Source organism: Lissotriton vulgaris, chromosome 11 (assembly GCF_964263255.1).
Source record: "Lissotriton vulgaris chromosome 11, aLisVul1.2, whole genome shotgun sequence".
Taxonomy (NCBI): Eukaryota; Metazoa; Chordata; class Amphibia; order Caudata; family Salamandridae; genus Lissotriton; species Lissotriton vulgaris.
This window is the reverse complement of record NC_141699.1, coordinates 330,549,397-330,572,722: the sequence shown is the minus strand read 5'-3', so window position 1 is coordinate 330,572,722 and position 23,326 is coordinate 330,549,397. Positions and strand designations below refer to the sequence as shown.

At 48.6% G+C, this 23,326-nt stretch overlaps 1 protein-coding gene across 5 annotated transcripts in view; it reads left to right on the top strand.

The window, feature by feature from the left end:
* TAOK3 (TAO kinase 3) overlaps window positions 1-23,326 on the top strand; it is a 1,449,622-nt gene that overhangs the window by 1,307,953 nt on the left and 118,343 nt on the right. For all 5 annotated transcript variants that reach the window (XM_086943286.1, XM_086943287.1, XM_086943290.1 and 2 more), the window contains one exon: window positions 22,532-22,735. In XM_086943286.1, the coding sequence (XP_086799412.1) occupies window positions 22,532-22,735 (204 nt within the window). The remainder of the gene's footprint in view (window positions 1-22,531; window positions 22,736-23,326) is intronic.

Below are 23,326 nucleotides of genomic sequence, written 5' to 3'. Positions count from 1 at the left end.
GTGTCATCTGCAAAGGAAATTATGTTGAGTCTGTGGGATCCAACGATGTTGGCCAGCGGATCATATATGCGTTGAAGAGCATGGGGCTGAGCCCTGTGGGACACAGCAGGTGATCTCCTTGGGTTCAGAGGTGAAAGGTGGGAGGTAGATCCTCTGAGTTTTTCTGGTGTGGACGGAGGGGATCCATCCGAGCACGTTCCCTTGGATACCGATGTGGTGAAGTCTTTTGATCAGCATGTGGTGGTATATGGTCTTGAAGGCTGCCAAGAGATCGAGGAGGATCTAAACTGTTTCTCCTCGGTCGAGGAGAGTTCCGATGTCATCAGTGGCTGCAATCTGGGCGGTTTTAGTGCTGTGATTGCTGCAGAAGCTGTATTGGGAGGCGTCGAGTAGCTGGTTCTGCTCTAGGTGTATCATGAGGTGATTGTTGATGATCTTTTCCAGTACCTTCACTGGGAAACGGAGCAAGGAGATTTGCGAGTAGTTTTTTGGTTTGCTGGGGTCATTTAAGGTTTTTTTGAGTAGTGGTCTGAGTTTGGTGTGTTTCCTGGCATCACAAAATATTGCGATGGTGATAGAGGTGTTGCATAAGGTAGTAAGTTGCTCACTGATCCTTTTAGTTTCCAAGGTTGAAGATGTGTTGTGGGCGTGACTCTGTGAGTTCTCGTGTGTATGGATTTCATGGTGGAGGTGGTCTCCTGGGTGGAGAGGAAGTTCCAGGTGGTCACTGTGTGGTTCATGGTGGTTACGGTGGTGGCTTATCTGTTGAGGAAGTCCGTAGGTGTGGGTTGGGGTTCGAAATTTCTGTATATGGTTGCGATCTTGTTGTGGAAGAAGTGGACAAGGTTGTTGCACAGCTCCAGTGAGGGTGTGATGTTTTTTTGCTGCCAGATGGGTTGGAGAATTCCTTAACAACATTGAAAAGTTCCTTGGTGTTGTGGCCGCTTATTTCGATGCATGTGGCAAGGACTGTCTTCTTTGTTGCACTTCACAGGCTGTGGTTGAGGTTGAAGAAGGTCTTAAACAGCCACGTCCTTCTGATGAGGACTTGGCTGTCTGCGAAGTACATAATCCAGGCGTTTTACTGTTGAATCAGATGTGAACCTTTAAGGGGTTATGATACTATCAGCTGTGTGCTTCCTATCCTTTTGCAAAGCATCTTTCATTGCCATTTCCTGGTTAAGAGGGTGCTTCATTAAAGACAGTATCTGAATGAGAATATTAGTTATGGTTTCCTCACCTTAGTATTACCCCCAGGCGTCAGACTGGATCCGATAATTTTTCTTCAGCAGTACCCCTGCGCGTCAGTAGGTGGCGTCGGTTAACTCCGCGTTCATCGTTGGCGGCCTGATTGTCGGAATGACGTTGCGGTCTCTACTGAAACGCCGCTCCTGCCCGCTGACGTCCGTTCTTTCTTTTTCCACGCCAGCCAGCGCAGATTTGGAGATAGCGGTACCTCGAGTCACCTTTTGACTCCCTTTTTGCTAATTTTGTTGACATCTTTTCGAGTTGTCTGATTCCTGGTGCAAAGGGATTTCATCTTGACGGACGGGCTTCAAGCCTAGCCACTCCTGCCATAAGTTGATGTCGGTGACTGACCCCCATCTCGTGTGCCTCTGGTGTCTGGAGCGTGACTACGACCCACAGTCATGCTCCGACTGCCAGGTCATGGCCCCGAAAGCTTCTGTAGGCCCGGCAGTCTGCTCCGCGCCTCTCGAGGTCCCGGTCGAGAGGGAGGTCGTGGCCCTCGATGCAGGCCCCCAGGGATCCAGGCCTGCATCCGGATCGGTCCTGTCGACCTCACAACACCTCCCCTAGTGTCGAATCCATTGGCGACACCTCTGCCGCCTCCAACGCCGGTTGTGTCCCCAACCGACATCGACCCCAGCCTCCCCCTCGACGTGGACATGGAGCTGGGCCTGCGTCTACCATAACTTTTGTACCTCTATTCTCCTTTGGTGTTCCCTATCGCCCTGAGTGGCTACCAGAGAAGGGTGAGTAGGACTGGGAGGGGTCTGTGGACCCTCTGACAGACCAGTTAGAAGAACCGGAGTGGAGATCGGAGTTGGGTGAGGCCAGTGGTCTGGGCACCTCTCCAGACCTTGGAATGCTATCTCGCCCTACTGTGGCCACGGAGGAGGGTGCATCATTCGCAGTGGTGTTGCGTAGGGCGATTGAAGCCTTAAACCTTGTGCTTCCTATGGTGGCGGTCAGGGCTAACCTCCTGACCGAGGGAGCCTCAACCAGCAGCGGCCTCTTCGGAGCCCCTGCTGCTGTTCAATGAGGCCCTCACGGACATCCTTTTGGGCACTTGGTCCAAGCTCAACACAGGAGCTACTGTTAACAGGATGATTGCCTGCTGCCAGGGCCCGGCCCCAGGCGACCCCATTTCCCTCTCCCAACACCCCACCCCTGAGAGCATGGCGGTCCAAGCCTCGACATCCAAGGGTGCATTCCCCTCCGCTCCACCTGATTGGGAGTCCAAGAAGCTGGACTGCGGTCGGTGAACACTGCATGTCCCTTGGGCCACTACTGTGTGGGACACGGTCATGCAGGTACTGCCACAGTGCCCGGAGGAGGCCCAGGCCTTGCTCTCCCGTGCAGATGCCGAAGGGAGACACGCAGCGAAGTTCGCCAAACGATGTAGACTAGACACCTCTGACTCGCTGGGCAGGACGATTTCAACGTCAGTAGCCCTAAGACACTACGCCTGGCTGAGGTCCACTGGCTTTTCGGGTGATGTCCAAGCTTCACTTTTGGACATGCCCTTTGATGGCCATCTCTTGTTTGGCAACAAAGCAGACAACGCACTCAAGCACTTTAAGGACTCCAGGGCTAATGCCAGGCCCTTGGACCTCACTTCTACCTCTCGCCCCACGCAGTCTGCTTTTCTCCCCTTTCCTGGCTACGGAAGGGGTGCCCCACCTCGTTCCGTCTAGAGCCACAGGCATGTGCAAGCTGTCCAGCCTTTGCACAGTCGGAGAGGTGGGACCCATTGTCGTGGGTCTCGGGCCAGCAGGTGGGCCAGTCCACATGCGCCCCTTCTGCATCAGCCTGAAAGCCCTCCTAGTCCAACCTTCACGGCCACCATTCGCCAGTGGGCGGCAGGATTCGCCATCAGCTCCCCCACTGGCTCAACATCACATCAGACAGGTGGGTTTTGCAGATAGTCCGAAGGGGCTACTGCCTCCCCTTCAAGACTACCCCTCCATCAATTCCACCACAATTCCATTGCATGTTGGAGGATCACTTGACCCTTCTCCACCAGGAAGTTATGGCTCTATTGGCAAAGGGAGACATCATGCGAGTTCCTGCCCCAGAAGTAGTTTGTAGTTGTTATACCCACTACTTTCTGGTGCCCAAGAAGGACAAGGGCTTGCGTCATATCTTGGATCTCAGGAACGTCAACCGCTTCCTCCGGAAGGAGAAGTTCAAAATGTTGACATTGGCTCAGTTTCTGTCTGCCCTCGACCCTGGAGACTGGATGGTAGTGTTGGACTTGCAGGACACTTATTTTCACATCCCTGTCCTGCCGGCCCACCAGCGTTACCTTCGGTTCATGATAGACCACAAGCACTTTCAGTTTAACGTGCTCCCCTTTGGCCTTACCAGCGCCCTCTCAGGTGTTCACGAAAGTGATGGCGTGGTCGCAGATTATCTGCGCAGATTAGGGGTTCCAGTCTTCCCCTATCTATTGAAGGCGGGCTCGCCCCAGGCTGTCGCCTCCTACCTCCAGTCTATGGCCGACCTCCTGCATTAGCTGGGGTTAACCATAAATGTGCTGAAGTCACACCTGATTCCCTCTCAGAAGCTCCTTTTCATCGGAACTGTTCTGGATATTAGAGCAAGGATTCCGATCTTTCAGCCTCCAACCCGGGTTTTGGTCAAACTGACCCTGAGGCTACTGGGCCTCATGGCTTCATGGCCTCCTGCATCCTGCTGGTGGACTATGCCAGGTGGCATTTGTGGGCTCTGCAGTGGGACCTGAAGTTCCAGTGGGCACAACATCATGTAAATCTTTCCGATTGCGTCTATATCTAGGAAGGCACTGCACACCAATTGCAGTTGTGGCTAACAAACCAGGATTTGGTTAACGGCTGGTCCCTCTCCCTTCCCCAACCAGAGTTCACAGTGGTGAGGCGGAGATCAGAGGTCTCTGGTCTTGGCGGAGTCCGAGCTCCACATCAACCTTTTGGAGCTTCAGGCGATCCATCTTGCACTAAAAGCATTCCTTCCCTCTGCTAGTACAGGTGTTCACGGACAACACCACAGCCATGTGGTACTGCAACAAACAGGGTGGGGTGGGTTCGTTGACCCTATGTCTGGAGGAACTTCGTCTCTGGAAGTGGCTGGAACATCCGGGCATATCCCTGGTGGTTTAACACCTGGCAGGTTCACTAAACGCCAGGGCAGACAAACTCAGCTGCAGGTGCATGATGGATCACGAATGTCGTCTTCACTCAGAGGTGTGCATGGTCTCTTTCAACAGTGGGGAGAGCCTTGGTTAGATCTATTCGCCACCGAAGTGAAAGAGCAATGTCAGCAATTCTGCGCTTTGGAATTGCCAAGGCAGCACTCGCTAGGCGACGCTTTTAGCCGTGAGTGCAGTGGCGTTCTTCTATATGCCTATTCCACTTCTTCCCAGAGTGCTGAAGAAGATCAAGCGCAAACCGGGCCCAAGTCATTCTTGTGGCTCCAGATTGGGCACAAAGAGTCGGGTATCCCAAGCTGCTCACATGGCTGCCGATCCAACTGCCTCTTCGGGAGGATCTTCTGTCACAGCAGCAGGGGACGGTCCTCCACCCAAAACTGTCCAGCCTCCACTTCCTTGCATGAAGATTGAGCGACGGCAGTTGAATTAATTTTACTTTCCTCCCGAAGTCTGTGATGTAGTCTTGGCGCCAGGCATCCCTCCACTAAGACGGTATACGGCTGCAGATGGAATACATTTGTGGCAAGGTGCACAGCAAAAACTGTGGATCCCCTTTCTGTTCCTCTTTCTGAAGTTCTCTTGTTCCTTCTGTCTTTGGCCAAGCAGGGCTCTGATCTGGGCACTCTTAAGGCTACCTCTTGGCCATTTCAGCCTTTCTCAGGCTCCCCGATCAGCCTTCTCTTTTCAAGTCCCCTGTTGTAAATACATTTCCCAAGGGCATTACTCCTCTTTTTCCTCCTGTTCCGTTCGTAATGCCTTACTTTTCTGATGTGTGCTCCCTTTGAGCCGCTATATAACTGTCCTCTCGGACTCTTTACTCTGTAAACTCCTTTTCTGGTGACCATCACCTCTGCGTGCAGGGTGAATGAGCTATAAACTGTCTTCCAAGCCTCCTTTTCTGGCTGTTCATCCGGACAAGGTCGTCCTCAGAACTCGACCTTCCTTTCTTCCAAAGGTGGTCACTTCCTTTCATATTGGCCAAACCATCAATGTTCCCACCTTCTTTCTGCTAAGGCATCCTTCAAAAGAGGAAGGGAGGCTCCACCGTCTGGATCCAAAATATGCGTTCTCCTTTTATTTGGATCGCACCAAACAATTCCAGGTGGACGACCAGCTCTTTGTTGGTTACGCAAGGTGCTAAGAAAGGTCGGGCGGTGCACAAACAGACCATCTCCAGGTGGGTCTTTCTGTGCATCAAGGCCTGCTCTTCTTTGGCAAATAAGGAGCCTCCTGTTGGGCTGCCCGCCCATTCCACCAGGGCGACTGCGGCTACTACTGCTTTGGCACGGGGAATCCCCCTAAATTACATCTGTCAGGCAGCTATGTGGGCATCTCTGCACACGTTCACCAAGCACCATTGCCTGGACAACCAAGTCTGGAGCGAAGCTTCTTTGACCGTTCTGTTCTTCAGGACTTTCTGGTCTGAACTTAGTTCGCAGACCCACCTCATGGGTTGGTATTGTTGGGGCATCTATCATAAGGTAAGGAATCTATAACTAACTGTTTCATTCAGATGAACCAGTTACTTACCTCCGTTCACGATATATCTGTAAGAAATGTAAGTAAACTATAGATTCCGTGCCACCCCACCCATCCTCCCCGTTCTGCAAACTGATTTCTAGGGTGAAGATCATCCTTTCAGGGTCCTTGTTTTGTGCACCAGTGGTCAGTGTCTTGCACGGCTCTTCGTTCCTGGCACTGAAAGTCGTATACAGAACTGACGTCAGCAAGGGGGGCGTAGAAGTAATTTCCACAATGTCATCCCGGCGACCACGACGCCGACAACTAACATAGAGTAGACCAATGCCACCTACTGACGCGCAGAGCTACTGCTGACGAAAAACTTTCCGTGTCCAGCCTGACGCCTGTGGGTAATTCTAAGGTAGGGAATCTATAACTAACTTATGTTTCTTACAGATATATCGTTACCGAAGGTAAGTAACTTGTTTGTTAACCTGTACATTGTTTATACCGGTGTGGATTGCTAGCTGTTTGTATCGGGGTATATACAAACAGTGATTTGATGAAAATATGAAAAGAGTCCCCAGTGGTTGTCAGTACAGGGGAAAGAGTTATGATTGTGTGCTATCCATAACTAAATAGTTCCAGGCAGGTTTTAGATTTTTATTTTTAACAATAACTACACTTAACTGTGTTATTACGTATATTTCTGAGATTCGTTCCAGATGCTAATGTATCACGAGCTGAGGAAACCATAACTTAACCCTAACAATGTTTTAGAGTGGATTTTTGGGATATACCTACATGTCCTCCTGTGTAGTCTGTCAAAGCAGTATCACACTACTCCTGGTAACCAATAGGTTGGGAGAAGACTGTCACGAGAAAGAGGAACACTAGGTGAAATTAGGTTTATGGCCAAGTCCCTTCATCCTTCTTTCTAATAAGTCTTAAATTGATGAGGATATAACAAGTAGTGCAATAAAGCTTTAATATTGTAGCACATCTAGCCACTCCTGATTAACACTTCTATCAGCAGATTGCTCGCCTTAGAAAATGCCTCCGATTCCAAATTGGATTTGGAGGTGCAAACAACGTTAGGTGACGTTGTGCAGTTCTGCACCAACTTCATACCATCCCAGAAGTGGCAAAGCAGAGCCACATATAAGCATCTTAACTTTTTGCTGACATCAGATCCTTTATTTGCTCTGTTTCACTCCCAATTGTGTCAGTCTTCCAACAACTCTAGAACATCTCCAAAGTGTGCTAGGGAATGATGTTCACGCTGATTACAATAGTATTTAAGCTGTGCCAGAACTGGAAAAAGCAGATGCCAGTCATGGACCTGCACGAGGTATGTTTTTTGTACCTGGGCTCTGGTGCATGACTCATAGTTGTTGCATAATAAATTCGCAATAATGCACCCGAAGATGTTTGGAGACAGCGAGGTGAAATTAGGTCACCAAACACAAAAAGCTGTCTTAATCATATTGTTTATCCCACTTTAAGTTGCAAGCACAGTCCTGGTCATGGGTCTTTCCTGCAACAGCTCCACTTCTCGCTCAAGCCTATGCATGAACTGTACCTGAAAATATCCTCTCCTTATGACCTCAGTACCCGCAACGTTATTCTACAGAATACACAGAACTGGCTTGCGCTCAACCATCTCGAACTTCACTCCATCAAAACAGAATTATTCCTCATTACCCCACCCAAACACAATCCTAAGATCTACCTTTGGATGAAACATCTAACTGCTCTCAATTGTACTCCTCGCTTTGTAGACTCTGCAAGATCTCTGGGAATTATACTAGACAAACATCTGCATATGCAGAACCACATCAGTAACGCCACCAAAGGGGAGAATTACCAGATGAGCATTCTAAGGAAATTAAATCCCTTCCGCCCCCAGGATGACCTTAAATTGGATGTCCAAGCCTTAGTCATCCCCAGCTTGATTATGTAAGTGCCACGCCTTCCCAGATGCAAACTGGCCCCTTTACGGGCCTCCCTTAATGCTGTGGCCAAACTCATCACCACTGTAACATAAAGAAACAATCACATTTCCCCAGACCTGAAATTCGTAAACTGGTTCCCTTATGAAGCACAAATTCATCTGAAAATCGCCTGCATTCCCCATAAAGCCCTACATTTCAATACCCCCACATACCTAGCATAAAAGCTGGAACTATCTGGCTAATGTAGATCATAACAAAGTAACCACTCCATTCTGCTGAAACCACAGATTTTCCGCAAGAAGAAAACGTGCAACAGAGCTTGATCAGGCATCGCAGCGAAAAATTGGGATTCTCTTCCAAAGGAAATCCATCTGATTCCATCTACCGCCTCCTTCAAATTTGAAGTGAAATTATTCCTGATGAATAAATGGTTAGCCTAAAAGTCGTCACCATACCATATATCGATCGACCTTCCCTGTTAAACTCTTATTCTGTTGAACACAACTACCTCATTCTGATCTCCTGAAGAGGTCACGCTCCTAGATTTGATATTCATCTATGTTTGTATTTATGTTGTAACTGCACTTCATTACTGTCTTTTACAGGTCAATCCACTCCCCCCGCTCTGACACCCTCACAGGGCATTTTTGAACTGTAAAGAACATTCTTAAGAAAAGAAATAAATGCATAGCTACTTGCAGCGCCTCTTGATCTTGAAGGCTTTTTTCCTCATTGCAATAATGTCAGTTGTGAGTGAACTACAGGCACTTTAACTGCAACTACACTACACTACCTATTTTCTGGACAAAGCGGGTCCTTCTTACCAAAATTCTTAATTTCTTTCTAGGTTGGGCAGTAAATCACTCTAACCGTGATCTTTGCTCCCATTCAGTCATTAAAAGAGGAGGGAGAGGTTCTTGGACCCCAAAAGAGCTTTAAGCTTTTACATTAATCATACGATAGATCATTGAGTAGCTCAACTTTCTGTGGGTTTTTCTGGAGCAAACTAAAGGGAAGGCTGTGCAGAAGAAGATCCTGTTCAGGTGGATAGTTCTCTGCATTAAGATCTGGTATGCACTGCTGGGGGCGGAGCCTAGCCACACAGCAAGATGGCTGCTCTCAGTAGAGAGGCTCAGCCGGCTTAAAGCTAAAATCTGCTAATATCCGTGCCCATCTGCAGTTGCAGTGCGTTCACGAGATCTCCCAGTGACTGTTGATGATTCCAGCATCCTAGCTGGAGAACGACACCAGTCTGGAGTCTGTCAGTTGGAGAGCCATGTGCGCAAGCCAAGACCCTGGCCGAGTCACAAGGTTTCCGGGCCCGATTTGTTTCGTTTGATTGGGCTGTCCATCCCTGGGGAGAATTGCTTGGCGGAGGCGGCCGGACTGAGGCGAGGCCGACTAAGAGGCGGAGGGCGGCAACCACAGGCGGGCTCGGTGCCCTGCTGGGCAGAAGATAAGCTGGTCCTTGCGTGCCGTGGAGGCGCGACGGACCATGAGCAGACCTGCTGCAGAGATCCAGAGAGTCGGACTGGCTGATGCATTTGCCTGGCCCAGGGGAAAGGCCTGGTCGCGGGGCTGGACGGGGGGGAATCGAGGAGGCTGGCTCTCTCACATCTGTGGTAACGCAGCCGCCCCATGTACTGCTGAGCCTGGAGGCCTGGGCGGGGGGACACCATGAGTGAAATCCCAGGCTTGCCCTTACTTGTGAATTGATCATTTGGGTCTACACGGCCCTACACAAGACAGGCAGCGCTTTTGGCAGGGGCATTTGGGCTTGCAGCGACAGTAGCTGGTGACCTGCCCCTTCCATGGGACTATTAAACTGGCTTGGGAGTGACCTTGGGTGGGAGGAGGGTACTAGATGCTTAACCATGTTTGGGGGTTAGTGTGGGAGGGGTGCTTTAGCACTCCTTTGTTTTCTTGGAGTGGTTTTCTCTGTTTTAGAGCAGGCTCTTGTCATGTTCACACATACAAACTGCCTGACCACACAGCTGATACACCGGATCTCCACTTGGTATTTCACTGCATAACCCTCTTTACTCTACCAAGATCACTACTGCCCCTACCATTAGCAGGATGCTCACCCACAGTGGCACAATACTTTTGGGGCTATATATCCACTGCACAATTAAAATGATGTCAGGCCTAAAGTTCTGACGTGTAACATTAGAGTGCTCAATGACCCAAGGAAGGCTCGCTTGGTTCACACATATCTTACCGGGCATCACATAGATATCTGCTTCTTTCAGGAGCTTCACCTTATACCCTCTACTTCTCCTGCCTCAAAGCTTGCTGGTGTGCAGAAGTGCACTCCTCTTTATGCTCCATGTATGCCCGGTTCACCGCTGTACTCATACGAAAGGGAACACCATGGAAACTCACACAGGCAAAGAGTGACGCAGAGAGGAGATAAGTCTTGCTGGTGGGGCAGCTCCACCGACATCCCATAATTTTGGCCTGCGTGTATGGCCGCAACCCGGACAGCTCCAACTTCTTTACTGAGGTATGGCACCAGATAGGCCAGTGGGTCATCATTTGGGGGGGAGACGTCAATGTAGTGATTAATTCCAGGTTAGACAGATCAGGCTCTGCCTGTCGCCCCCACCCCGAAGCAACAGCGCAACTCCACACCTTGATGCACAACTACCTCTTAGTTGTTGTATGGCGACATAAACACTGGGATTGTAGAGAGGGGACCTGTGTAACACTGGCACACGAGGCCTGGTCATGCATAGATTACTAGCTGACTACCAAAGATGTGCTTACTTGGACAGTCAATGCGACTCAACCCCCCCAAAACTGTCAGAATACGCCCCAGTGCTCCTGGAAATCGCTTTCCCATTTGCGCCTTTATTTGGTGCCTGCCTCCAGGTGCACTGCGTGACCAGGTATTTCGTACTTAGATACGTATTGTCATTGCAGAATACTTTGCAACCAACGAAGGCTTAGTCAGCTCACTGCCTTCAAGGTTATGGTAAGAGGGGCTTGCATTGCAAAGGGAAGCAGGACCACTGAGAGCGATTAGATCGAGACTTGCACAGCGTGAAAGAGACCTGTGCGCACTCACAGCCCAGGATAGCAATAGGCACTCCCCTGACACCTTAGCATCTATACAATAGTGAGGAGGCGAACCACAAACTCCATTATCTCTCCAGTGAATCCAAAGTGTAGCAGTACGGTGAGGGCAACCGTGCCAGGAAGACTGTAGTAGACATGCTTCGCATTCTCAGAGCCCAAGATTATGTTGTGGAGCTACTAGAACAACTGTTGGTGTCTTAAAGCTCCCTATCGGCCATACTTGACACAATGTCCTCTTTTTACTCCTCTCTTTATCAAACTAATGGGGAGACGCAAGAGGGGGATCTAACTGAATATCTCAATATGATCCAGCTCTTGTGGCTTGACAATGCATATTGTCAATATCTGGACTCACTTTTTACTGAGGAGGAAGTCCTACAAGTCATTCGCAGTCTCCCGAATGGCTAGGCGCCTGGCCTTGATGGCCTAGATCTATGAAGAATATACTACATATTGGTTCCTCATTTCCTGGCCATATACCAGGCATCTTTAGAGGCTCATGAGTTGCCCCCTAAACTTAGAGAAGGGGTAATTATTTCCATACTAAAGCCCGGCAAACCGGCTCATCTATGCGGTTCATACAGACCCCTGTCAATGAATAATGCAGACAACAAAATATTGGCTAAGCTTATTGCTAATCAAATTCGGCCCCTCTTACCAGACATAGTTCACCCGGACCAATTGGGCTTTGTTCCGGAGCAATCGAAGCGTGTAACCAGCCTGGTGGCAGCCACCGCCCACCTCAATGCCACCAAAGCATTTGATTCACTAAAATGGTTCGTCCTCTTTGGTCTCCTCTGGCGCCTGGGCTTCAGTTCCATTTTCATTTTCCTCGTAAGTCTGTAATACACCCCCGAGACTGCAAGACTGCTTTTAAATGCATTGGCATCAACCCAATGTACGATTGTGCTGTGCACACATCCGGGGTGTCCCTTATCCCCTATAGTTTTTACCATTGTTATGGAACCCCAGGCCGCCCATTTGCAACACACCACTCACACAGAAAGCTTAATTTCAGAACCCGTAGAGTATTAGTTTCAATGTACACAGACGTCGTGTCCCACTACGTTCAGGAGCCACACTCTAACCTAGATAAAGTTATAAGCGAGGTCATCGGTTTTGGGAGACTTTCGGCAATCATAGTTAACTGGACTAAGTCCATTATTTTCCCCCTTACGAGTAATACACCACTGTTCGAATCAGAATTCTCACTGACATGGGCGACAGAGATGTTGAGATACCTGGGAATATGGCTCAGTCGAGACAGAGATGAATTGTGGAGTGCACATTACGGTAGTACAATGGCCTGGCTGGAGGACAGAATTCCAACATGGAGTCGCCTTCCTGTATCCCTATCGGGAAGATTGGCGTTGGCTAAAAAGGTAGTTTTGCCCATATTCTTGTATCTGTTCGTCAATCTACCACTGCCTGCCCATTTCTTCCAACGACTAAGATCACAACTAATTTCACTTGCATGGGCCGGAAAGCAAAACTGGATAGCGTGGGAGATCCTCACACTCCCTTTGCGCCAAGGTGGACTAAATGCACCTGATATTTAGAACTATACTCACTTTGTGCCCAGCCCCATTATGGTAATTTCTGGTTATATCCCATCAAATTCCAAACACACGTGGCTTTAGAAGCCGGCTTGACCCATCACACACCCCTGTCCACTACATTATACAATCTCTATAGGCAGACATTTGTGGCGGTTATAACAGTGGACTGTGTGTGGTGGGCTTGGGATGGACAGACACTGTGCTAAGCTTCCATGTTTGTATGCCCCATCCATTCCGATAACCAACAATCTAACAATACCGGCCCTACTGAATTCAAGTGCAAAAACCAGAGCACATAAGTGGAACTTGAACGCATTCGCGGACCTGTACACAGAAGGCCACTTCCCTTTCCCACCCCGCAGCCTGATGTCCCTCAGCCTCCGGCTGTCCCACTATACCAGCAGCTGCGAGTCACATACCATGTGCTGCAGAGTGCATTTCCCGAATCCCCACCCACATTAGATGTCCCTAAATATTACTAACCAATGCAACACACCACAAGCTGATTACATGCTTATACAACACCATGCAAGAAAAGGCACCAATATGTATCCCCAGGGCTCAGGCCCAATGGATGGTGGACAATGATCCGCCCAAAACAACGGAACAATAGGCATACTGCTGCGGCCAAACTGTGGCACTCTCACTCAACTATAGGCTACGCCTCATACATTTTACATTTCTGCACAGAACATACCGCACACCTATACAGCTACACCGCATGGGTCTGAGAGAAGAGGCGAAAAGGGGACGCTCTTTGATGCCTCAAGCCTCCTTTTTAACACCTTGCCTGGGAATTCCCTAAAATTGCATAGTATTGGAAAGCAGTGCATCACACCCTCCAACAAATCACTGGGAACCCTTTAACACAGACACCTGCAGTAATCTTCCTGTGGTACGTTAAAGAGGAACCACTTGAACATAGGTGTTTGATCACTATGCTCCTACTACTAGTCAAGCGCCAAGTAGCCAAACACTGGGAGGGAAAACCCCACCATGAGTTGCTGCAAGATGCAGTCTTTTGCCATGAACAGTTAACTGCTTATTGGAAAACGGCTGCCACCTACGACCTGCCCCAAAGATGTCTGGAAGCCTCTCCTGACATATTTAAGATCGAGGGACATGTCCTCACCACAGGATCAGCCCTGCAACACTTAGGAGATATAGTACTAGGAAGTTTCAGGTAGAGCAGGGCAGTATGGGTGGTACAAATGGGTCTTAGCGTGATGTGATCCTTGACATAATGTGCCCTATTGAAGTGCCTCATGGAAGTGACTTTTATAGATGTTTATTGGACTTATGAAATGTCAATCATTGCAGCACTTGGCAGGATAGACCAGGATTTGGGACTCTGAAAATAAATGTACCTGACATACCTGACATACTGGTTTCTTCCTCCACCTTTCATTCTCCCTTCCCTTGTCCTCTCTTCCCCTTCCTTCTTATACCCGCCACTATCCTCCACCCTCCTTATCCCAATTGACTGGCTGCTGTAACTGTTGAGGCTCCACCCTTGTTTGCACTGTTATTTGAAAGAGAATTAAAAAGAAAAGATCTGGTGTACACTGGTCAAGAAGATCAGTGAGCCCATTCCACCAGGGCTAAAGCAGCTGCCACTGAAATGGCATACCTGTTCTTGTCTGCCAGGCTGCAACATGGAAGTTAGTGCATATGTTCATGAAGGACACCTGTCTTTGCAGCTAGGTCCAGTGGGAAGGACATGTTGTCCTCTCGCTTCATCAAGACTTTTTGGTCTCAACCCACTTCACAGAACCTCCACCTTGGTTTCTACTTCTTCGGTATCTATTCTAAGGTGAGGAGTTCGCAGTTAGATGTATCAGAAGAACAAGAATAGGAGCTTACCTTTGGTATTGCTCCTTATGTTGGATACTCTATCTAAACACAGATTCTTCACTGCTGTTCCAACTCCAGTTCGCTTTTTTTTTTGTGAAAACCTTTGTTATGAAGAAAAGGAGTACAGTTACAGACCTACAACCACGGAGGCTGGTCATTAGCAATAAATACCAAAAGCACAATAATACACAGCTCATCAGCCGACAACCCAAGGGCCCGGCAGCGATAACGCATGATATTATAGAGAGCCTGTGGCGATAGGAGGATAAATAAAAGGTTTCACATTTTATTTTTTATAAACAAACATAAAGAAAAACACACAAAAAAAAAGGTTCGAGGCGGGAACTATACATTGTAGTGGCTGTCTCATGCGGTAGGGGGAGCTAATTGATCAGGGAGCAATTCTATGAAGGATGAGAGATCTTGAGGAGGTAGGGAGGGCCGAGAGCAAACTAATAAATCATACACAATAAGAAGCAAATAACCTGAAACGCACAGTCAAGGGGACAGGCTTCTGTAAAAGGGGGAGTGCAGATCTCTCCTCGATACGAATTCCATTGACCCCATATCCTTCCCCACTTCTTAGGCCTACCACGGGAGACATATACGATTTTTTGTCTGAACATGCACCAGTCCATATTTTCTTTCCAAGTTGAGAATAAAGGTGCCCTTTGAGACCCCCACAATTGGGCAATGTCCCTTTTTGCGATCATGTTGCCGAGGGTGGCCCATTGAGTTTGAGCAACACTGCAATCATTCGGCTCCCAGATGTTCAACAAACTGGCTTCAGGCAATAACTCAACACCCGTCTCCTCTCCCATCACAGCATGCACTCGGTTCCAGAAAACCACAACCTCCGGACATTCCCATATAATGTGAAGGAAGGTAGCAAGCATACCACAACCACGCCTACACAGCCCATCCACAGAATAACCCATACACATCAGTCGTGGACCCGTGACATAGACGCGGTGCAAAATCTTTAATTGCACCAGCCGGAGACGCGCCGGAATCGCGACCTCTTTGGGGGAGGATATCGCAGCCTGCCAGTCTTCATCGTCCAACTCCAATCCATCGCCAGTCCAAGCCCCACGAAGCTGTACAAGGAGGTCCGAGCGGTCATTAATGAGCTTTTTGTAGATAAGAGATATGGTGCTATCGGGGACGTACCCGTCAAGCACTCTATCTTCCAGGGGAGAGGACTCCGGAATAGTAGTCCCGGCCGGGAAGACCGACTCAAGCGCGTGGCGGACCTGGATATATCGGAAGTATTCCCTGTCACTCAAGTTATATTCCTGTTTTAGTTCATCGAAAGTCTTGACTCTGTCCTTGACCCAGAGATCACCGACCTTACTGATGCCAATGAGGTCCCATCTATCGAATCCCTTCGTCGTCCATAGACTGCCCAGTCTCTCCGCAGCATACAAGGGGGTTGCTCTAGTTAGCTTGGCTGTCCACCCCGTGGCCGTAGTTGCACGACCCCATGCTCGTACCGCCACCCCGGTGGGGCCCATCAGATGCCTCCTGGCAGCTCTGGAGTAGAGCGCCCTATTATAGTCGCCCCCGGGTAGCTGCCACCTATCCATCTCGAATGCGGGATTCGGAACAGGACCGTACATAGCATGGTTGACCGCACTCAATTAAGATGCCCAGTAATAGCAATTGATATCAGGCAACGCTATACCACCATCATACCCGGGCAAAGTCAATTTTGCCAATGCTATGCGAGGTCGCCCGCCCCATACCAGCTTCCTCTGGAGGCCCTCAATTTCGCGGAAGTAACTGGCAGGCACCAGGTCAAGTGTATTTTGGATAGCATACAGGAATCGGGGGAGAGACATCATCTTAAAGAGAGCCGCTCTCCCCAAGGGGGACAACGGCAAGCCACACCACGCCGGACATCCGATCTAAGCCGGGCAAGCAGAGGCAGCAAGTTTCGCTCATAGCGTACTGTGGGGTCCAACGATATGTAGATCCCCAAGTACTTAAAGCCGACGAAGAAGGCAATTCTCCTGTAAGAGGGTAGATACAGGACTTGGCCCAATTGATGACCAAGCCAGAATTCTTCCCAAAGGAACTCAAAACGTCGAATAAGACTCCCAATGACTTACGAGGATAAGTGAGGTACAACAATATATCGTCCGCGTACAACGATATACGATCCTTCAAGTCACGGGACCATCGAATGCCCTTGAGCGAGGGTTCCCATCGGAGCCACGCGGCAAGGGGTTCAAGGGCAAGCGCAAAGAGCAGTGGCGACAAAGGACATCCCTGCCGTGTGCCGCGTCCGAGAACAAAGGGTTCCGAGGCCCTGCCGTTGACCACCACCTGGGCCAGCGGTTGCTCATAGAGAAGCCTGACCCACCCGATGAAGTTAGGGCCAAAGCCAAATTTAGCAAGGGCCGCCCACAAATATGGCCATTCCACCGTGTCGAAGGCCATCAAGGCGTCAAGTGAAACCAAGATGGCCGGCTCACCAAGAGACCCCGCCCTTGCTAAGACGCCGGGAAGACGGCGAAGATTAAGCGCGGTGTTTCGATGGGGAATAAATACAGATTGGTCCGGGTGTATCAAGTCGCTAACCACCGTTATCAGCCGATTCGTCAAAAGCTTCGCTAGGATCTTGGGCTCTACATTCAAAAGCGAAATCGGCCGGTACGATGAACATTGTTTGCGGGGCTTTCCATCTTTATGGATGACCACAATGGACGCCAGTCTCTGATCCCGGGGAAGGGATCCGAGATCTCGCGATGCCGAAAACATCCGACGAAGATGCGGCGTCATTTTGTTAGGGCATAGCTGGTACAGCTCAACCGGAATGCCATTCGGGCCTGCGGCCTTCCCTGAGCGAAGGGAGCATATAGCGAGCGCTATTTCATCGGCAGAAAATTGCGCCTCCATAAGCTCCTTGTCCGATTCAGACAGGCTAGGCAACGCAATATCCTGAAGCAACAAATGCGAGTCCTCCTCTGGCCTATCCGAGACCGGCGCGTAAACCTTCTGAAAGTGCTGGGCGAAGATCTCAACTGTTTCAACCGGGTCCACTACTTGCGTTCCATCCACATTTTCAACAACACGCACCACCCGATTCAATCTATCTCTTTTTTCCAACCAAGCAATCAACTTTCCCGCTTTATCACCAACATCATACAAACGCCCCTGTGGCTCACGATTCATTGCCTTGGCCGCGTCAGTCACCAGAGCTCTGTAGTCAGACTGTTTAAGGGCCAAAGAATGTATTCTCTCGGGTGTAGCCCCAGACTCCATCTTCTCCTCCAATGCAGTAATTTCATTTTCCAGACCCACCACTTCCGCGTTCTGACGCTTCCTCTCGCTAGCAATCAAGGGCAGAGTTTGACCTCGGATCACAGTCTTATAAGCCTCGTTCTCGGCAAAGTAATAATCCATGCACTTAACCACCTCGGCTCTAATTTTAGGGTTACGAAGGTGCCAGGGGTTAATCTGAGCAACCCGACCCCCGGTCCCCAACTGTACGTCAATAGTGAGCCAGAGTGGGGAGTGGTCCGAGATCCCCCTAGCTAAATGCCTAATTTCCCTTTCAGAGACCATCTGCACCGCCGGTATAAGGATATAATCAAGCCTCGAGAGACTCCCATGAGCTCCCGAGTAAAAGGTATACTGTAACTGTCCGGGGTGCTGTTGCCTCCAACAATCCGCTAGTCCCAGCGTTTCCAAAAAGTTGCCCAGCCATAGTTGCGATGTCGGGAGAAATCGGGGGGGGGGCTAAGATCTTCATTACCACTGACAACCGAATTAAAGTCCCCACCCACAACCAACATGCCCTCCGGGAACCCCAGGACCACCCCACCCAAATCAGAAAATGTAGTGGACTGTAGGCCGGGCGGGACATACACAGATCAAATGGAGATAGTCTTCCCCTCCCAGCGGCCCATAATAGCAGCGTATTGGCCTCTATCATCCAGCACAGTGTCATCTATCTCCAGGGGAGGGAGTTCCTGACTAGGATGCCCGCCCCCCTCGACCCAGTGGTGAATCCAGAGTGAGCCGCCAGGTGGTAGCCCCGTCTATTCAGTGCATGGCACGTGTTTCCTATTAGATGCGTCTCCTGAAGTAAAACTATATCTGGGGAACAGCGCTTCAAATATTGCAAAACTATCCCCCGCTTTATCCTATCGCCCAGACCATTGACGTTCCAGCTCAGCACCTTCAGCCCCCTACCCCCCATCCCAGAAATAAGAACCATGCCCCCCGCCAAGAAACAGGTACAAGAGATAAGATATGCAGCAAAACACAGCTTCGAAACAAACAAGAAGTTAAAGACCCCCCACCACCCCCAAAAGAATCCCCAAAACACCCCCCCCCACCCTGAACCCCTGCGGTAGACCAAAAAGCCACCCCAACTTGCAGTGTGCCTGTCGCCCCATTGAACTAACCTACAAGAAGAGAGAAAAAAGCCCCCAGAGGAGGAAGAGTTCCGATTCCCCCCACCCCCGGGTATTCACACTATATATACATAACAGTCATAAAGCCACTGCCATAAGTCCATAAAGTTGGCTCGCCGGCGCAGACTCACTGCTCCTGTTCTTCCAGGCCACCTTCAGCGAGTATCGAGCCAGTCACTGACCACCTCGGGCGGTCAAAGAAGAGCGCACGTTCCTCATATTCAATCCTCAGGCAAGCCTGGAAAAGCATGACGTACTTCAGTCCCATGTCCCTGAGTCGCCGTTTCACCCCCGTAAAGCCCATGCGTTGTTTCTGCACCGCCTGTGTAAGGTCAGGATAAAAACTGATCGCCGCGTTTTCAAATTTAGTGGGACCATTGGTGCATGATGCTTGAAGAATAGCGTCTCTGTCCCGAAAATAAAAAATCCTGGCTATTATAGGCCTCGGAGCGGCTCCCAGTTTGGGCTTCCCGCCGGGGACTCTATAAGCACGCTCCACCGTGAAAAAGTTACTGAGGCCCTTTGGTGCCTAGTGATTTAGATCAAGTTCCTCCACCAGAAGGTCTGTGGATAGGTCTGCGGAATTCTCCGGAACACCAACAATGCGGACGTTGTTGCGTCTGGCCCGGCTCTCGAAGTCATCCAGGCGGCGCGCAAACAAGTCGTTAGAAGTTCGGAGATTGCTGATTTCGGTCTGAAGATCCGAGACATCCGTAGTAAGGCTTGCGGTCTTGATGTCCAGGGACTTGACCCGCTCATTGGTTTTCCCCAAGTCCGTCCTGATAAGATTGACTTCGATCGCCACCATGTCTATCTTAGCAGCCAGTGTTTCGTACTGCTTGCCCATAGATGTCTGAACACTTGCGATGGCGCCCATAATGTCCTTCAATGTCGGCTCCTCAGTTGCAGGAGAGCCATCTCCAGTCTCATCAAAGACTTTACTCACACCGCCGGGGGATCCTTTCGGGCGGGTGAAGCGATCTATAATATGGGATTGGGCATCCCCCCCTCGGTATGTGCCACTGGTTGCACGCTTCGCGGTATCCGCCTTGCCCGCCATGTTAAGCGGCGAGCCCTGACGGAACGTTTGGGATCTGGTCAGAATGGTCCCCTGCACAGCAAACTTGTAGAGGCAAGGGGACGAGGGCAGAAAACAAGCGTACATCTGGCAGCAAGACTCAGGTCAGCCGTGTCGACCGGCAGCAAGTCGCCGTCAACAATGACCAAGAGCGAAACCGAAAGTACCACAGGGGCAGTGGACGTGTCGCACAGGCCGTTGTTGTTCAATTGCCACCTGGGTACCTCGGGGACTCAAGTCCGTGGATGGTCTTCGGTGTAGGCCGCAAGTTTCAAAGTTCAGTAAGTCCGGTTCCCGGCGGCCAAATCGAATTTTGAAAAAAGGATGTCGTATCTGCAGGGCATCAGCTGAAAGTACCCGTCGTCCAAATCAGGATACGTTGCAGGATAGCTGCGGGAGGCGGAAAGGATCTCGGGAGCCCTGTGCTCACGCGTCCATCTTGGATACGCGTGAAGCTCCTCCCCTCCCAGTTCGCTTTTTAACATATAACAAGATTTCAAATAATTTCTCCATACACTGTTTCCAGAAATTGTTCTGAAGGTGCAGAAAGTGGAAAAAGAAAAAAAAGAAATCATCATGCAAGGGTTGTAATTAAATGCTTCTTGGCAACAGTACTTCCAGGGTAGTTTGGAGTCTGCGCAAAGCTGTGTGATGCCACCTGCTGGCCAATGAGAGCACTGCTACAAATTTCTCCAGATCTGTTGTGGTCCCTGGGGATATTCTCAGGAGAGGAATCGATGGTTAGGTATATTATGCACCAGAAAGCGCAGTAGTGAAGGTAACTCGCTTGTTCTTCGGACTAAAGCACGTACAAACTTTAAAGATCGAGAAATCCTTTACATCTTTGCAGTTACTAACAGCTCTACTAAAGGTATTGACAGGCAAACATGCATCAGCATACAGTGGAAATAAATCTTGTTAAATTATATATATTTTGAATGACTGTAGATGGTTTTCCACTAGTTATTGGTTTGGTTATGCACATCAGGAGCATTAGGAAGTGCAACAATGGGTTGCAGGGTTGGTTGTTGGAATATAGAATGAAAACTTATAAGTGAACTTTTCAGTTTATGTAGGAATTTTCCTCCCTGGAACACACTCTGATCAGCTTTGTCTTGCAGAATATTAATTCCTTCCTGAAGTAGTGTCAGTATTCCACATTAAGAAAGATAACATGCTGCCTTCCCTGTTTACAGCTAGTTTATATCCAGTAATCTGATGCAAAAACAAAGCTGCATACCCTATATATCAAACAATGTCTAAAATGTTACATATATTGGACCAAACGTTTTTTTTACTGTTGGTAAATATTCTTCTGAGACGCAGGACATGATCACTTGTTGTGCTGTCCCCTGCATCTATGTACTACATAGCAGCAGGTTTCCTTCCTCTACAAGGGCGAAAGTGTCATCTTTGAGCATTGTGTAAAGCACATATAATGGATATCGGCTCACATGCTGAAGCCGTTTGCTCAGGCTCTGCTAAATAAAGTATTTTGCTAAGCTCAAGCAGCTATACCTTTGCTATGTTTTTAGTGTTTCCACGTATCTGCTGACAGGGGGGCACTGGGTGGGTAGCGTAGGTAAAAGATGCTCATATTTGTTTGACTGTTTATCAGATAGTAGTTATTTTACTGGTTGTCTCATAATAATTGTCTTGAGCGCAAATCTGATAAAACAGAAATTATTTCCTTTGGTGCCAAGCACACGCATGATTCTTGCAACTGGTGGCCAGCTGAATTTGGGCTCCCTCTTTTGCCCGCTATGACTATAAGAAATGTTGGTTTTACATTTTATTCTGCCCTTTCTTTCAAACCCCAAATAAAGGCAGTATCAGATAGCCGTTCAGCTATACTCCAATCTCTAAAAAAAATGCTGCAGATGGTTCCTGAAGATACTCATAAGACTATTGTTCACTCATTGGTTACCTCTCAATTGGATTATGCAAATAGTCTATATTTGGGTGTGCTGGCGTATCTGATTCAGGGCCTTCAGACAATTCAGAATGCAGCTGCCTGTCTGATTTTGAATATTCTTGTACATTTATCAGTGACTGCTTACTTACGGCAACTACATTGGTTCCTTGTAACCAAACTGATCCAATTCAAGGTGCTAATTTTTGTCCGTCAGGCGAGATCTTTAAGATCTAATAATCTAAATCTACTCCAACTTCCTTGGTTTCACAGTTAGGAGCGGAGGGCGATCTTTTGTTTAGCTTATTTCTAAGCTTTGGACCACTCAGTCATCACCTTGTGCCTTCTGAAAGTGTTTTTAGCAGGCACTTTAAAACTTATCTCTTTAATTCCTATATTGGGATAGGCTGTCTGGTTAATTTTGTTACAGGTCTCATGATGCGACTGCTGTGATGCTCCTTCGGAAGCAGTTTTGTGCTTCATGCAATTCAATATAATAACATTTATAGTCCCTTTCATCCTGGCAGCTCCGCTCCACTCCCCTTCTCCCTCCTTGACTCCACCCTGTAAGCGCAGTCTGAGAGAGAAGCACTGGTCTATTGGAACTGTGGGATGTTTAAGGAGATGGAGACATTCTTACCCAAGTTTCAACTGAAAATGAATTTAACTTAAGGTGTGCAAAAAATAATTTGTTACCTTGCAGCTGCTCAAAATATCCTACAATGTATCTATTATCTATGTATTGATGTTTCTTTTATTGCTATCTAAAACATAGGAGATGAATGAGGACCACAGCACGCCCAAGAAGGAGAAACAAGATCGTATATCCAAGCATAAGGAGAACATGCAGCACACACAAGCTGAGGAGGAGGCCCAGCTTCTTGGCCAGCAGAGACTATATTATGAGAAGAACTGTCGGCACTTCAAGCGCAAGATAATGATAAAAAGGCATGAGACTGAACAGCAGCACATAAGAGAGGTAATGTATTGTGCCAGATTTCCCAAAAGCTATCAGTACCCACAAGATGGAATGCTACTGTACATAGTTGACTGTCCTTAGTAGATCCGTTAGCTGTTGTGTGCTCTATCAGTTGTTATATAGGTAGAAGTGGATTTGGGTAGGTTGGTCTATACATGTGCAGCAGAGCTTCAGAATTAACTATATTTTCATCTTGCTCTGCATTTGTTTGAAGGCGGGACACTGATTTTTCCAGGATGGAATTCCATTTCTGCATTCCTGGCCTAGCTCTGCCCAGTGAGGAAAACCCAATTCTTGTAGGAAAGCAAGTGCAGATCTGCTTTATTTTTGCCTCATCAGCCAGAATGGTGTAGCAGACAGATTATATTATTTCACTCTATGTGAAAGTGTGGCAGTTCATTCACAGCACATGTGCTCATTTGCAATGCTTTATACCTGTGACTGTGTGATAGGAATATCTGGAAGAATTTCAGTTTGCCAGTATCCTTTTTTCAGATTTTACAAGCTGGTCTACAACATAAATAACTACAACATTAATATTTTTGTAGAGGAGCATTACCAGACTCGCATGAATTCATCCGATACTTGTCT